The 15000-nt window shown below is 43.1% G+C and overlaps 1 protein-coding gene across 1 annotated transcript in view; it reads right to left on the reverse strand.

Moving 5' to 3' along the window:
- Positions 1-15000, reverse strand: part of ache (acetylcholinesterase) — a 186972-nt gene that overhangs the window by 14861 nt on the left and 157111 nt on the right. The window contains exon 8 of the mRNA XM_037674723.1: positions 5386-5555. Coding sequence (XP_037530651.1) covers positions 5386-5555 — 170 coding nt within the window. The remainder of the gene's footprint in view (positions 1-5385; positions 5556-15000) is intronic.

The raw sequence follows: 15000 nt of genomic DNA on the forward strand, positions 1-15000 counted from the left end.
TCCACAGAGTTGATGTGGTCAGTAAAATGTTGGACTTCCTGAGATTTAATTTTAACCCAGGTGTCGTCAACATACCTGAACCAATGACTTGGTGGTGTCCCTGAAAAGGACGTCAAGGCTCTCTTTTCTACCTCCTCCATGTACAGGTTGGCAACAATAGGAGAAACTGGAGACCCCATAGCACACCCATGTTTCTGCCTATAATATTGCTCCCCATATGTGAAGTAGGTTGACTGCAGGCACAGTTTCAAGAGTTGACACAGTTGTTCTGTGGAAAGCGTGGTCCTGCTGCTCAGAGTGCTGTCTGATTTTAATTTTAAACTGACCACCTCTACTGCATCATCAACAGGAATGCACGTAAAGAGTGATGTGACATCAAAAGAGACCAATGTTTCATCAGTCTCCATGATGACATCCCTCACCTTATCCACAAAGTCCATGGTGTTCTGTATGTGGTGTTCTGAGCTGCCAACTAAAGGGATGAGTACTGGTTGATCCACTCTGAGAAGGTGCTATTTAAGAGACTGAACTGAATACAGCACCTCAGACTGAGGAAGTCTCTCGGATGAGAGACGAAACGTTTCTACATTTTTTTGTTGTTTTGCTTTGTTTTGTTTTTTTGAATGTCCAGAGGACCAGATTTAACTTTTTTAGAGTTTAAGATAAAAGTTTTATTTGCCAGTGACCTCACATTCAGCAGAGCAATCTTTGTAGAACCAGTAGATCAAGGTAAAGCTGTGCTCGGAGCACAGATCAGCTGTTTCAAACTTCTGGAGTTTGAACCACGCCTCCAAGGACCAGAGACGTTGCAGCTGTGCGCGCCCGCGACGCGAGCCAGGCTCGACTACGGGGATCAGGCAGGACCCAGCAGGATCAGCGAAGCACCCGGACAGGCGAATATCCAGCAGATGGTCGGCAGAAGATGATGCAGCAGAAGGACCTGAGTTGGTTAAGTTCCTCTGGAGACAGCCGAAACTACCGCAGCCGCGTGCGCGCCCGCTACGCGCGCCCGCTACGCGTACCAGGCCCGGGCACCTGGAGCGAGCTGGAGTTGAGTGGGTCAGCGAAGCATCCGGATGGACAGTTTAACGTCTGATGGTCAGTAGCGGATGACGAAGCAGCAGAGAGCTTGAAGCTGGCTTTAATCCTCACGAGATGGCCAGCACGTCTCCCACGGCGCTTGGAGCGATGTTTTCGGGTGGGCAGAAACGCCGCGCGCTTCAGGTAAACCGGGATGTGAACATCTTCATCCCTGAAAGAGTGACCGCTGGCCTGGAGATGAGTGTAGACCGCAGAGTCCTGGCCTGATGATGTTGATCTTCTGTGCTGGGCCATCCTTTTGGCCAGTGGCTGTTTATTTTCCCTGTTGTAAAACTGATCACAGCCCTCCTGACACCGAACAGCATACACAATATTACTCTGTTTGTGCCGGGGGACTGGATCTTTGGGATGAACCAGTCTTTGCCATAATGTATTTTGGGGTTTAAGAGCCACTGGGACGTTGTGTTTAGAAAATAACCGTCTCAGTTTCTCTGATACTCCCTCAACATACGGAATGACCACTGGTCTGGGTTCCTCCTTTTCACCTGATGGCTGACTGGAGTCCTGTTTGGGTTTCTTCTCTGCTTTCAGGAAGGCCCAGTTAGGATATCCACATTGCTCTAGAGCCTGTCTTGTGTGGGATTTCTCCTTCTGCCTGGCTCCTGAGTTAGTGGGGATGCTGTCTGCTCTGTGGTACAGAGTCCTGATGACTCCTAACTTGTGCTCCAAAGGGTGATGGAAGTCAAACTGCAAATACTGGTCTGTGTGGGTGGGTTTGCGGTACACCTCAGTTTGCAAATGTCCTCTATCAGAAACTGAGACCTCACAGTCCAAGAAAGCCAGCCTGCCATTGTTTACATTTTCTCATTTGAACTGTATATATTTATCCACAGAGTTGATGTGGTCAGTAAAATTTTGGACTTCCTGAGATTTAATTTTATCCCAGGTGTCATCAACATACATGAACCAGTGACTTGGTGGTGTCCCTGAAAAGGACGTCAAGGCTCTCTTTTCTACCTCCTCCATGTACAGGTTGGCCACAATAGGAGAAACTGGAGGCCCCATCGCAAACCCATGTTTCTGCCTATAATATTGGCTCCATATGTGAAGTAGGTTGACTGCAGGCACAGTTTCAAGAGTTGACACAGTTGTTCTGTGGAAAGCGTGGTCCTGCTGCTCACAGTTGTGTCTGATTTTAACCTTAAACTGACCATCTCTACTGCCTCATCAACAGGAATGCACGTAAAGCGTGATGTGACATCAAAGAGACCATTATTTCATCAGTCTCCATGATGACATCCCTCACCCTATCCACAAAGTCCATGGTGTTCTGTATGTGGTGTTCTGAGCTGCCAACTAAAGGGATGAGTACAGATGCCAGATATTTGGAAACATTGTAATTGACAGAGACCATGCTAACAATTGGTCTTAAAGGTACACCTTGTTTGTGACAGGACAACGCTACCATTGAGGGCCTTCATTGCTGCATGCATCTTTAATTAGGCCCGAGCAGAGAAGCACTGCGAAGGCCTATTGTAATCGCTCAGTTCATTAGATCCGAGCAATTTTTCTGTCAAATGAATTGCCCTTTTGGGGGCCTTAACATATCTCAAAACTCACCAAATTTGGCAGATGCTTCAGGACTGAGGAAAAATTACGTATTTTAAGGGCGTTGCAAAAAACGCAAAAGAAACGGCTCAAGAGCGCCACCTGGAAATTTTCAAAATATCCTCCTCATTAGACTTAGTTTGTTGTAGAAGCATGAAATTTGGTACACTTGTCCAATTCCCCAAGATGCACAGAAAAACCTCTGGCACCAACATTGTACAATTTTGGCTGTCAGCAGCAAACTGGTTGATCCACTATGAGAAGATGGTATTTATAAGACTGAGCTGAATACAGCACCTCAGAGTGAAGAAGTCTTTCGGATGAAAGACGAAACGTTTCTATAATTTTTTGTTTGTTTGTTTGAATGTCCAGAGGACCATATTTAACTTTTTTAGATCTCGGTGATACATCATCCGATCTGCACCAGATTTTTTTTGTGCGTCATCAGTGAGCACTTCTTCATACATTGGTATTCTTCTTTAACATTTGACTTGAGGGCGCCCCTAGATTATTCTAACAGTTATATCTTAGTAATACATCATCTGATCTGAACCAAATTTTTTGTGCATCATCAGTGAGCATTTCTAGACACATTGGTATTGTTTTTTAACTTTTGACTCCAGTGCGCCCCCTAGATTATTCCAACAGTTATATCTCAGTGATACATCGTCTTATCTGCACTTGATTTTTTTTGTTTCACCAGTGAGCATTTCGAGACACGTTGGTATTGTTGATTCATAACATCACTTAAGCCCCACCCACTCAGAGAAGAAACTGTTGATTATTGGGTGACTCTTGGGAGGCTGTGGCTGAGTGGTTAGAGCAGTCGTCCTCTAATGCATCTAAAGCACTGAGTAGTCTCTTTAGAATGATTTGTTCAATTAGCTTTGTAGAGATCTAGTAGAGTGTTGTATGAATGGGTAAATGAGGGCACAGATTGTAGTGTAAAGCGCTTTGAGTATCTCAATAAGATAGAAAGGTGCTATATAAGTACAGTCCATTTACTCTTCCAGCTTAGCCCTGTGTAAGATATGAATGAAACTGTAACCGATGATTACCACACGACATGTTGAAAAGCATAAAGGAAGTGCTCGTCAAACATTTGCAACAAAACAGGAAGACACAATAACTCCTGTCTGGAAGGTTGGATTTCACGTATACTTGTAAGACCTGGAGCTGGACTAGTACTGACAAGGACAGAAGGCGATTTAAAAGATTCAGGAAAGGCACCTCGTGGTGAACGCATGCGGGATTGGCACGAGAGTGTTCACGATGGTGACTGGGTGGAGTGGCTGGAGCTCCCGCAGTCGCGGTACGGCCGGAGCGGCGGTTTGCTGCGAGGGCCTTCAATGCTGCTTGCAGCTTTAATTCATTTTATTACTCATAGGAAATGTTAACAGTGTGGAGAGACACATTTCTGCTGTTGTATTTGATTTTTATTGTTTAAACATGAATAAATATGTAAAAATAAATTAAACTGTAACAGTCCCCGTTTTTAATTTCATCTTGTTAAAATTTCATTGTTTTTGGTCTCCAAGCTAGAAATGTCACCAGACTTGACATCAATAATCTGGTCACCTTAGTCTATGGTAGTGTGGTTTCTTCAGTCAGACCTTACATTCTACAATAGTGTGGTTTCTTCAGTCAGATTGTCTATGGTAGTGTGGTTTCTTCAGTCAGACCATACTGTCTACAGTAGTGTGGTTTCTTCAGTCAGACCATCTATGGTAGTGTGGTTTCATCAGTCACACTGTCTATGGTAGTGTGGCTTCTTCAGTCAGACCTTACAGTCTACAGTAGTGTGGTTTCTTCAGTCAGACCGTCGATGGTTGTGTGGTTTCTTCAGTCAGATCGTCTATGGTAGTGTGGTTTCTTCAGTCAGATGGTCTATGGTAGTGTGGTTTCTTCAGTCAGACCTTACTGTATGCAGTAGTGTGGTTTCTTCAGTCAGACCTTACTGTCTACAGTACTGTGGTTTCTTCAGTCAGACCATCTATGGTAGTGTGGTTTCTTCAGTCACACTGGTTTCTTCAGTCAGACCATCTATGGTAGTGTGGTTTCTTCAGTCAGACCGTCTATGGTAGTGTGGTTTCATCAGTCACACGGTCTATGGTAGTGTGGCTTCTTCAGTCAGACCTTACAGTCTACAGTAGTGTGGTTTCTTCAGTCAGATCGTCTATGGTAGTGTGGTTTCTTCAGTCAGACGGTCTATGGTAGTGTGGTTTCTTCAGTCAGACCTTACTGTATACAGTAGTGTGGTTTCTTCAGTCAGACCTTACTGTCTACAGTAGTGTGGTTTCTTCAGTCAGACCATCTATGGTAGTGTGGTTTCTTCAGTCAGAACATCTATGGTAGTGTGGTTTCTTCAGTCAGACCTTACTGTCTACAGTAGTGTGGTTTCTTCAGTCAGACCGTCTATGGCACTGTGGTTTCTTCAGTCAGACCATCTATGGTAGTGTGGTTTCTTCAGTCAGACCAGTAGTGTGGTTTCTTCAGTCAGACCATCTATGGTAGTGTGATTTCTTCAGTCAGACCGTCTATGGTAGTGTGGTTTCTTCAGTCAGACCTTAAGTCAGACCTCACGGTCTACAACAGTGTGGTTTCTTCAGTAAGACCGTCTATGTTAGTGTGGCTTCGTCAGTCAGACCGTCTATGGTAGTGTGGTTTCTTCAGACAGAACTTACAGTCTATAATAGTGCGGTTTCTTTAGTAATGCTTGTTTAAAGCTAAATTTACCTGTGATGTTGAGGAGGCGTGGCAGGAAACGATTCCAGAAAGCACACATCTGGTTGCGTAAACCTTTGTGGATCTTTAATGGTTCAGTGTTAAGAGCAACATGTTTCTGTTCATTGATGGTGAACACAGGCCAGCGCTTTCCTTTGTCCACAAGCCCGTCATTGGGGTTTCTGATGGGAAACATAACAAGGCACACAGAACAGGCAACAGAGTTAGTATCGTCACAAAATGCAAATCAAACTTAACAAAAACAACATATTGCTACTTTCACTTGCTCCTTCATGCCAGTCTTGCTGTTGATGGACTAGTGACTTTTCCATGTTGTTTCTTGCCTTTCCAGCTCACAGTAGAACTATGTAGATTTCTAGTAACCGTTTCTCGAGTGAATTAATATTATTTTTTTTAAATCAAATACCTTTTGATTGTCTGAGCTACCACCCACACATTATTATATTTGCTGTTGTTGGTACAAGATCAATATACAGTAATCCCTCGCTACTTTGCGGATAGACTTTCGCGGACTTGCTCTATTGCGGTTTGTGAATGTACAGTACATAATATTGTACAGTACCAAAAAATTGTACAGGCCACATGACCGTCAACTTTAATATTACTCATGAGATTGGGACAGTACTGGATAAAGTATTGTACAGTAAAATGTTAACGAAAAAATAAAATACATCGGACAGGCGCCACCATTTTGTAGTTTTCTCTCAATAAACCTAGACTTTATTTCCGCCCATGATGACTACATTTCTCAGAAGCCAACAGGGCCCTGGCCAGAAGCCCTGTTTCCTTCTGCTGAAATACTAGAGGCAAAGTTTTGATCTGATTGGAAACATTTTGGTGCTTATTACAGTGACTTCAGCAAGGGAGGCCTGGGCTTGAAGGCAGCCTAACATGCATGTTTTTGGTCTGTGGAAGGAAACTTGAGTACCCGGGGGAAAACCCACGCAAGCATGAGGACAACATGCAAACTCCACACAGAAAGACCCCGAGTACAACCGGGGGTTGAACCCACAACTTTCTTGCTGTGAGGCAATAGTGCTAACCACTGAGCCGTCGTGCTGCCTTTGCAACATTACGTGAGCATCAGGGGCAGTGCCACTGGACTGACAGACTGGCCTGGGGATACCCCTCTTCAAAAAGGGGAACTGGAGGGTGTGCTAATTTTAGGGTATCACGCTCCTTAGCCTCCCTGGTAAGGTCTATTCAGGGATACTGGACTAGCAAGTTTGATCGTTTGTCGAACCTCAGAATCTGGAGGTACAATACAGGTTCCGTCATGGCCATGGAACACTGGATCAACTATTTACTCTCACTAGGGTCCTTGAGGGGTCATGGGAGTTTGCCCATCCAGTCTACATGTGTTTTGCAGACTTGGAAAAGGATCTTAACCATGTTCCTCAGGGTACACTGTGGGGGGTGCTCAGTGAATATGGGATAGGGGGCCCATTGCTATGGGCTGTTCGGTCTCTATTTAAGCAGTGCAAGAGTTTGGTTTGCATTGCCGATAGTGTGTCAGGCCCCTTCAGGGTGGGAGTTGGACTCTGCCAGGGCTGCCCATTGTCACCAATTCTGTTCATAACTTTTATGGACAGAATTTCTCGGTGCAGCCAGGTGGCAAAGGGAGCCTGGTTTGGTGGACTCAGGATTCTTTCTCTGCTATTTGTGGATGATGTGGTCCTGTTGGTGGATTTGTGCCATGATCTTCAGCTCTCACTGGAGCGGTTGGCATCCGAGAGTGAAGCATCCAAGATGAGAATTAGCACTTGCAAATCTTAGTTCATGGTTCTCAGTCGGAAAAGGGTGGATTGTTCTTTTTGTGTCAAGGATGATGCTCTGTGGAGGTTCAAGTGGAGGACTTTCAAGTGGGTGAGCTTCAAGTGGAAGAGTTCAAATATATTGGGGTTTTGTTCAGGAGTGAGGGAAGAATGGAGCCTGAGCTTGACAGATGGATTGTTGCAGCGTCTGTAGTATTGTGGACTCTGTGTCGGTTCATTGTGATGAAGAGGGAGCTGATTTGTAAGGCAAAGCTCTCTGTTTATCGGTCAGTCTATGTTCCTATGCTCACCTATGGTATTGAACTCTACGTAGTGAACTAAAGAATGAGATTGCTGATAAAGGCAGTTGAAATGAGTTTCCTCTGCAGGGTAGCTAGACTCTCCTTTAGAGATAGGGTAAGAGTTCAGTTACCCGGTAGTGAAAGTAGAACAACTGCTCCTCAACATTGAGAGGAGCCAGTTGAAGTGGTTCGGGCATCTTGTATGGATAGGTTAGGTTTAGATTTATTGTTATATGCAGGTCAACACAAGGTCAACAATGCAATAAAATGCTTAGGACAAGAAGAACCATTTCGACTCGCAAAAAATACCACAGCAAGAAATACCAAAACATACAACAAAAATACGCAGCACGGTGGCGCAACTGGTAGAGCTGCTGCCTCTCAGCGAGCAGGTCCCTGGTTCAAACCCCGGTCCAGGGGCCTTTCTGGGTGGAGTTTGCATGTTCTCTCCGTGCATGCGTGGGTTTTCTCCGGGTACTCCGGTTTCCTCCCACAGGCCAAAAACATGCATGTTAGGCTGATTGGTAACTCTAAATTGTCCCTAGGTGTGAGTGAGAGAGTGAATGGTTGTTTGTCTCGTTTGTCTCTATGTGGCCCTGTGATGGACTGGAGACCTGTCCAGGGTGTACCCCGCCCCTCGCACAGTGATGGCTGGACATGGGCACCAGCGACCCCCGTGACCCAAAATGGAAAAAGCGGGTAAAGAAAATGGATGGATGGATGGACAACAAAAATACAAAAACAAGGCACCAAAAGTGAAAAACAAATACATGTACAGCAGCATGGTTTTTTAGCAGCTTGGTTCTGTTGGCAGTGAGGTTCCTTAGAAACATGGTCCTGTTAGCAGCATGGTCCTGTTAGCAGCGTGGTTCTGTTATCAGCTTAGTCACATTAGCAGAGTGGTTCTTTTGACAGTGAGGTTCTCTTAGCAACATGGTTCCATTAGCAGCTTGGTTCTGTTGGCAGTGAGGTTCTCTTAGAAACATGGTCCTGTTAGCAGCATAGTCCTATTAGCAGAGTGGTTCTGTTGGTAGTGAAGTTCTCTTAGGAACATAGTCCTGTAAGCACCGTGATACTGTTAGCAGTGTGATTATGTTAGTAGTGAGGTTCTTTTAGCAGCATGGTACTGTTAGCTGTGTTGTTCTGTTTGCGGAGTGGTCTTATTAGCAACACGGTCCCATTAGCAGCATGATAATAATAATGAATGTGGCAATGGACGGTGACTGCCCTCCAGAACAGAGTCCAGTAGACATAGAACATCCAAGGTTTCACCGCGAAACCCAGCAGTTCTGGAGAGTTTGGTCCGTGCAGATAGATGGAGGATTATGGAGACGGCTGCCAGGACAGTCCAGAGCCTGAGCCCAATGCTGGAACAGCATCAACACACAAAACTCCAAAAGTGCATTGTGGTCATACCTGTAGCGTGGGTGTACAGAGTAGGCGCAAAAAAAGTAAAAAAAAAAAAAAAAACAGGAACAAAAAAATCAGCAAGATGAAGCAGAGCTCCTGACAGTACTGACATACTGCGGCACACGTGATGTCAGGATGCTTCCTGGGTGCCTCAATAGGGAGGTGCTTCGGGCATGTCCGACTGGGAGGAGACTTCAGGGATGACACAGGACATGTTGGAGAGACTACGTCTCTTGGTTGGCCTGGAAACGCCTTGAGGTCCCCCCAGAAAAAATGGAAAAGGTGGCTGTGGAAAGAGTTGTCTGGGGCTGGGCCTCCCTGCTTAAGCTGCTGCACCCGTGACCTGACTTCAGAACAAACGGAAGATAATGGATGGAATATGATCCCATTTGGGTCAAAAGGAACAGTTTTAATATGCTACCTGAGGATGGGTAGGCCTCCTGTAATGATCCATTAGAATGGTAAATGGACTGTACTTATATAGCTCCTTTCTATCTTATCGAGACACTCAAAGTGCTTTACACTACAATCGGTGCCCTCATTTGCCCATTCATACAGCACTCTACTAGATCTCTACAAAGCTAATTGAACAAATCATTCTAAAGAGACTAATCAGTGCTTTATCACATTCATAGACCGATAGGACATACATTGGAGGCAACAAGGGGTTTAGTGTCTTGCCCAGGGACACTTCGGCATGTGACTGCTGGTGGATTCGAACCCCCAACTCTAGCAGTGGAGGACAATTGCTCTAACCACTCATCCACAGCCACCAAATGTAAAGAATGTAAAAATCTTTTGAAAAATGGTTGGTCCTTGCAGAGTCTTAGCAAGATTTCAGAGTGAATTAAGAATGCAGTAGTCTCCCCATTACTCATGGTAAAATGTGAACATATTGATACTGAGCTTGCACACAACGTCTGTAGTAAGGTTATAGTGGTTTATTATTTTGTGGCAGTGTATTGAAGTCAAGGAAGAAGTGGGTAAATATAATGTATGGATGGATGTAATGGGAGTCCTGGTTAGAGCTTGGGCAAACAGGACTGTCTGATCTGACCTCATGCTTAGGCTATAATGATTTATGATAGTAGTAGCTCACATGACAAGGTCTTCTAGCAGTAGCATTTTTATTATATGTGATATTATTCATCTCGCTTAGAGTTGTGAGAATCTGTGCTCTGTCTTGTGTAATTTCTTTAGGTTCTTCTTCAGGGCGCTCCCCTCTTACTGTGCAGCACCCCTGAAGTCACTGAAATTGGACAAAGGAACATTTTATGTCTCCACCACTACACAGAATTGGTTATATGTGAACATGTATGGACATTTATCTTTATAGCAGGGCAGGTGGTTCTGTAGGCAGGATAGGCCTCCCTCCTTGGATAATGGTAGGGAAAACACTGCATTTTGGATATTTCTTTGCAAATATTGGTTTCCAATAGTTATGTCAAATACTGGTTTATTAGACTGTTGAAGACCCCATCCTGAAGAAAGCAGGGCAGGGTCATCATCCTGTGTCAGTGGGCTTTAGAAAAATACAGTGCATCCGGAAAGTATTAACATCGCTGCACTTTTTCCAAGTTACGTTACAGCCTTATTCCAGTTGTAGCAACTACAGGGGAATTAAGACCAAAGGTGCAGGACTTCAAGTACTTGGTGTCCACTGTCCAGGAAAATGGAGAATGTGGCAAAGAGGTGAAAAAGAGAGTCCAGGAAGGATGGAGTGGATGGAGACAATTTTCAGGAGTGATTTGCAACAAAAAGTGGCAACACAGGTCAAAGGAATAGTTTAAAGGACAGTTGTGAGACAAGTTATGTTGTATGGTCTAGAAACAGAGACATGGACAAAAAGACAGGAGACAGAACTGGAAGTGGCAGAAATTAAGATCTTGAGGTTCTCCTTAGGAATGACATGGATGGATAAGATTAGGAATGAGATCATCACAGGTACAGCACAGGTTGAACAACTGGGAGATAAAGTTAGAGAGGCCAGACTGAAAAGGTTTGGACATGTCCAGAGGAGGGACAGTGCGTATATTGGTAGAAGGATGTTAGAAATGCAGCTGCCAGGAAAAAGTCAGAGGAAGGCCAAAGAGAAGATATTTGGATGCAGTTAGAGAGGACATGGAGGTGGAGTGAGGACAGAGAATGCAGAGGATAGAGTAAAATGGAGGAGGATGACTTGCTGTGGCGATCCTTGAAGAGGGAAAAGCTGAAAGAAGATGAATGCCATCCATCAATACATTATCTTTTACCCACTTCTTCCTTTTCGGGTAAATAGGGTGTAACTGCCACAGTTTATTTTATGTTTCACATTCACATGGCTTGTACTGTTTGTTTAATTATATGTATTTTTACACACCACTTGTAGATGGCACTGTATTTAGGTGTGTGTAAGGTAACCAGAAGTCAGTCGGTAGCAAATGTGTGAGATTAGCATTAAGTAAGCACAGACTTTAAGTTAAAGAAAATATTTAAAAGTTGAAAGAGAAGAAGCCATCCTACTGTAATTGCCAGTGTATAAGCCGCTACTTTTTTTCTCACGCTCTGGACTCCATGGCATATACACAGCAGTGGCTAATACATGTACTTTTATTATTTTTAAATTTTATTTTATTTTGACAGGCTGCCAAGATTTCTGCTGCCGAATAACATTTTCCTTTGACACAACTGGGCACTCATTTACCTGCCCAACACCCACCACTCGTGGGGTGGGTTTTTGTGACACAGACCAAGTGAATGCCACAGGTACTCGTGACAAGTACATCTCGCTCATGGTTCCAATTTTGCTACTAAATACTCGTAATTCCATTCTGTGCCCATGTGACCAGAAGTCACTCTATTGACCAATAAGGTACTCTCATTGAGTGACGAGAACATATCCACAAGATAGTGTACACTGATCAGATTTCCTGTTTACAATGAATACAGCCACTGCAGCAGGATGTGTGTGTGTGTGTGTGAGTGGTGGTGGTGGTGGTGGGGGGGTTCCACCGTGCAGATTCCGACTGAAAGCCCATTTGGCCAAAATGTAAAAATCACCATCCATCCATCCATCCATCCATCCATCTATCTGGGCAGTAGTCTGTCACTTCAGACTACAAGGAAACAATTTCACTTTCACTCAGTCTGACTGACGTTTTTTAACAACAAGCCATGTTAAAGGCATTATTGTTCAGGAAAAATAAATAAAATTTACCAAACTGTAAGTTGCCTATTTTTGTGTATGTTACTGGTACATATTTAAATAAAACTTTTAAAAAAAATTCTGTGTAAGGTAATATCACAATGAGAGAGAACGTGATGGGGAAGTTCCCCCTCTGTGAGTTGTGACTCGTGTACTGCAGAGAAGAAAGTCGTCAAATTTATTTATAAAGCACATTTTTAAAACAGCAGCTGTTACCACAATGTGCTTAACAATAAAAATCAATGGTAGTAATTTAATGAACATTTACCGATATGTATCCTGTTGTGGTTCACTGTCGATCACAACTGTGGAACTGTGACAAAAGGAATTGTGGGTAAAATTTCCCGGTATATTAATTTTAAACACAGTAATTTATAGGTGTGATTAACGGTAGTCTTTTCTTAGTGTAGTTGTTTCCCGTTAATTCTGTAGGTTGAAGGTTATTACCGTAAATAGAGTAAACCATGAGCCAGTACGAGTGGAGAGCATGCCAAGACGGCAGGAACAAAGGACCTGCAGACTCGTTGGGGCATGAACTGCACATGCACGAGGGGGAGCTGCAATCAAGTGACATTTGAGCTGGGAGCGCACACACAGGGACATAAGAATAGCACAGTTTGAGAAATAACTTTCAAGATAAGGCCATAAAGCAGCAGTTTAAGTTCACACCTGAATGCATGAAACGGAGCGGAGGAGACAAAAGGAGGAAGGGACTCTTCCCCCTTCCTCCTCCGAGCTCTGCAGAGCAGAAATCACATCAAAATTATTCAGAAAGTACATTTAAAACAGCAGCTGTTACCAAGTGTTTAACAATAAAAATCAATTATACTAATTTAATGAATATTTACCGTATTTTACCGGTACTATTGATTCCTGGTCACATGACCTCAATAAGAATTGTGGGTAAAATTGACCGGTATATAATTTTTAAATAATTTTGGTTACATAAGTGTTTGGCACTGTTCAGTCCAGTGGTTATGCTTGGATAGTTCTTGTGTTCACATTGTAGGTTGAACAGTTTTAATCATGAGTCAGACAGCGAAGCAACATGAAAACGTATGACAATCACCAAGCCATAGTCTATGAAACGCCATCCGGTGGCTGATTTTTGCACTACAACAAGAGCTGCACATAATGCCAGGAGCTGGGTACAGATTGTGATAATGAAATGTGGATACCTGCGGCTTAATAACCAGAGTGTCTTATTTATGTACAAAATTATGTTTCATCTTAAATTTAGTATGTGCGGCTTAGAGTCAGTTGCGTTCTGTTGCCCAGCAATTACGATATCTATCCATCCGCCCATCCATCCATCAAAAGTTCTATCAATCTATCAATATCTCTATTAGTCTATCAATTAATCTATCAATCTATATACCTATCAATCACTCAATCTACCTTTCTATCAGTCAACCAATCTACCATCTTTTCTTCCCTTTTCTCATCTAAGCAAAAGTATTATTCTGAATAAGTATAAGAAGGCTGCACTTTTATAGTAGCAGCTTCGTGCACTCCGTCCATCTTTCGGACAGCTGTTTGTACACGTTCTCGTTGTATCTCGGTGCAATGATAATAAAGCTTATTATGATTCTGATCTATCAATCAATCTACCCATCAATCAATCTACACATCAATCTACCTACCGACCAACCAACCAACCAACCAACCGATCTATCCATCTACCTATAAATCTATCAAGCTAGGGGTTTAACCCATGACCCTTGAACTGCAGGAAACCTCCCTACCCAGTGGGTCTAGCCTACCCAGTGGGTCTAGCCTAGTTGTTTAATACCCCTTTTCCACTGTTATGGTGCAGATCAGGTCAGTTTGGGTCAGCTCAGATCAGCTCGTGTCTCATTGCGTTTCCATTTACACTTCTGGACCGGCTCTGTAGGCGGGGACTAGAATACAACTCGTCTTACCACCTGGTGGCGGTAGTGCTCCCTTAAGCTACTTACTAGCCACCACTAAACATATTAGAAGAAGAACACCCTGAAGGTTTTGTCACACGATGTTGTGGAAGAGATGTCATGCTCTAATGGAGTACCTCATGAGCTGTAACTTTTAAACCTGATTCATAATCCTACCTTACTGCCTTCCCTGCTTTAAACCCATGTGTTTTACATTTTAGTATAGATTTTTACAATAAAGATGTATTAAAAATATCTTGACTTTTAATATTTACAGATATGCACAAGGTTCATGTTAAAATTGCAAAACATCACACTGTGCTGTAATCTTTGAAACTTTTACAATAAATTACAGACTTGAAAACAATTGAGTTAAATTTTGTCCTTAAATTTTAAAGGTGTCTTTCATTAAATTTAAAAACATAAATGTATTACTTATTAATCTACAAAGTAAAATAAGTTAAGTCTGGTCCTCTGGCCATTCAAAAACAAAACAAAACAAACAAAAACATTTATTGTTTATTTATTATAAACTGTATTGTTTGTTTTGTGAATGACCAGACTTAACTTTTTTAAATTTTTCTACCTGAGTTATTGAGCAGCATCAGGATATTACTTAATAAATAGTCAGTTGGTCTGTGAACACCATGGGGTCCTAGAAGAGTTGAAGAGGTGGCTGTTGATGTCTGTGCCTCCCTGGTAAAGATGCTGCCCCCACGACCCAGAAGCAGAAGATAATGGATGGATGGATGGATGGATGGATGGTGAAGGAGGAGACGACCATACACAGCAGGAGTGGTCAGTTCAGTTGAACACCTGCCTGTTTGCTTCAGATCAGCTGTTCAAATCTCTGCAGGTTCAAATTAAAGGTGCACCAGGGCTTTCAGCTGAATCTCTCGGGCCACAGTTGTACGGCCGATAACTGATAACTGATAACTGATAACTGATAAATGATAACTGTCTTTTCTGAATTTTTGACTGTTTTTGTCTCACTTCATCCTAGAACCAAAAAATTTATAACATAATAACAGTTGAGCAGATTCTGG

Source organism: Nematolebias whitei, chromosome 1, assembly GCF_014905685.2.
Source record: "Nematolebias whitei isolate Nwh7 chromosome 1, NemWhi1, whole genome shotgun sequence".
NCBI lineage: Eukaryota > Metazoa > Chordata > Actinopteri > Cyprinodontiformes > Rivulidae > Nematolebias > Nematolebias whitei.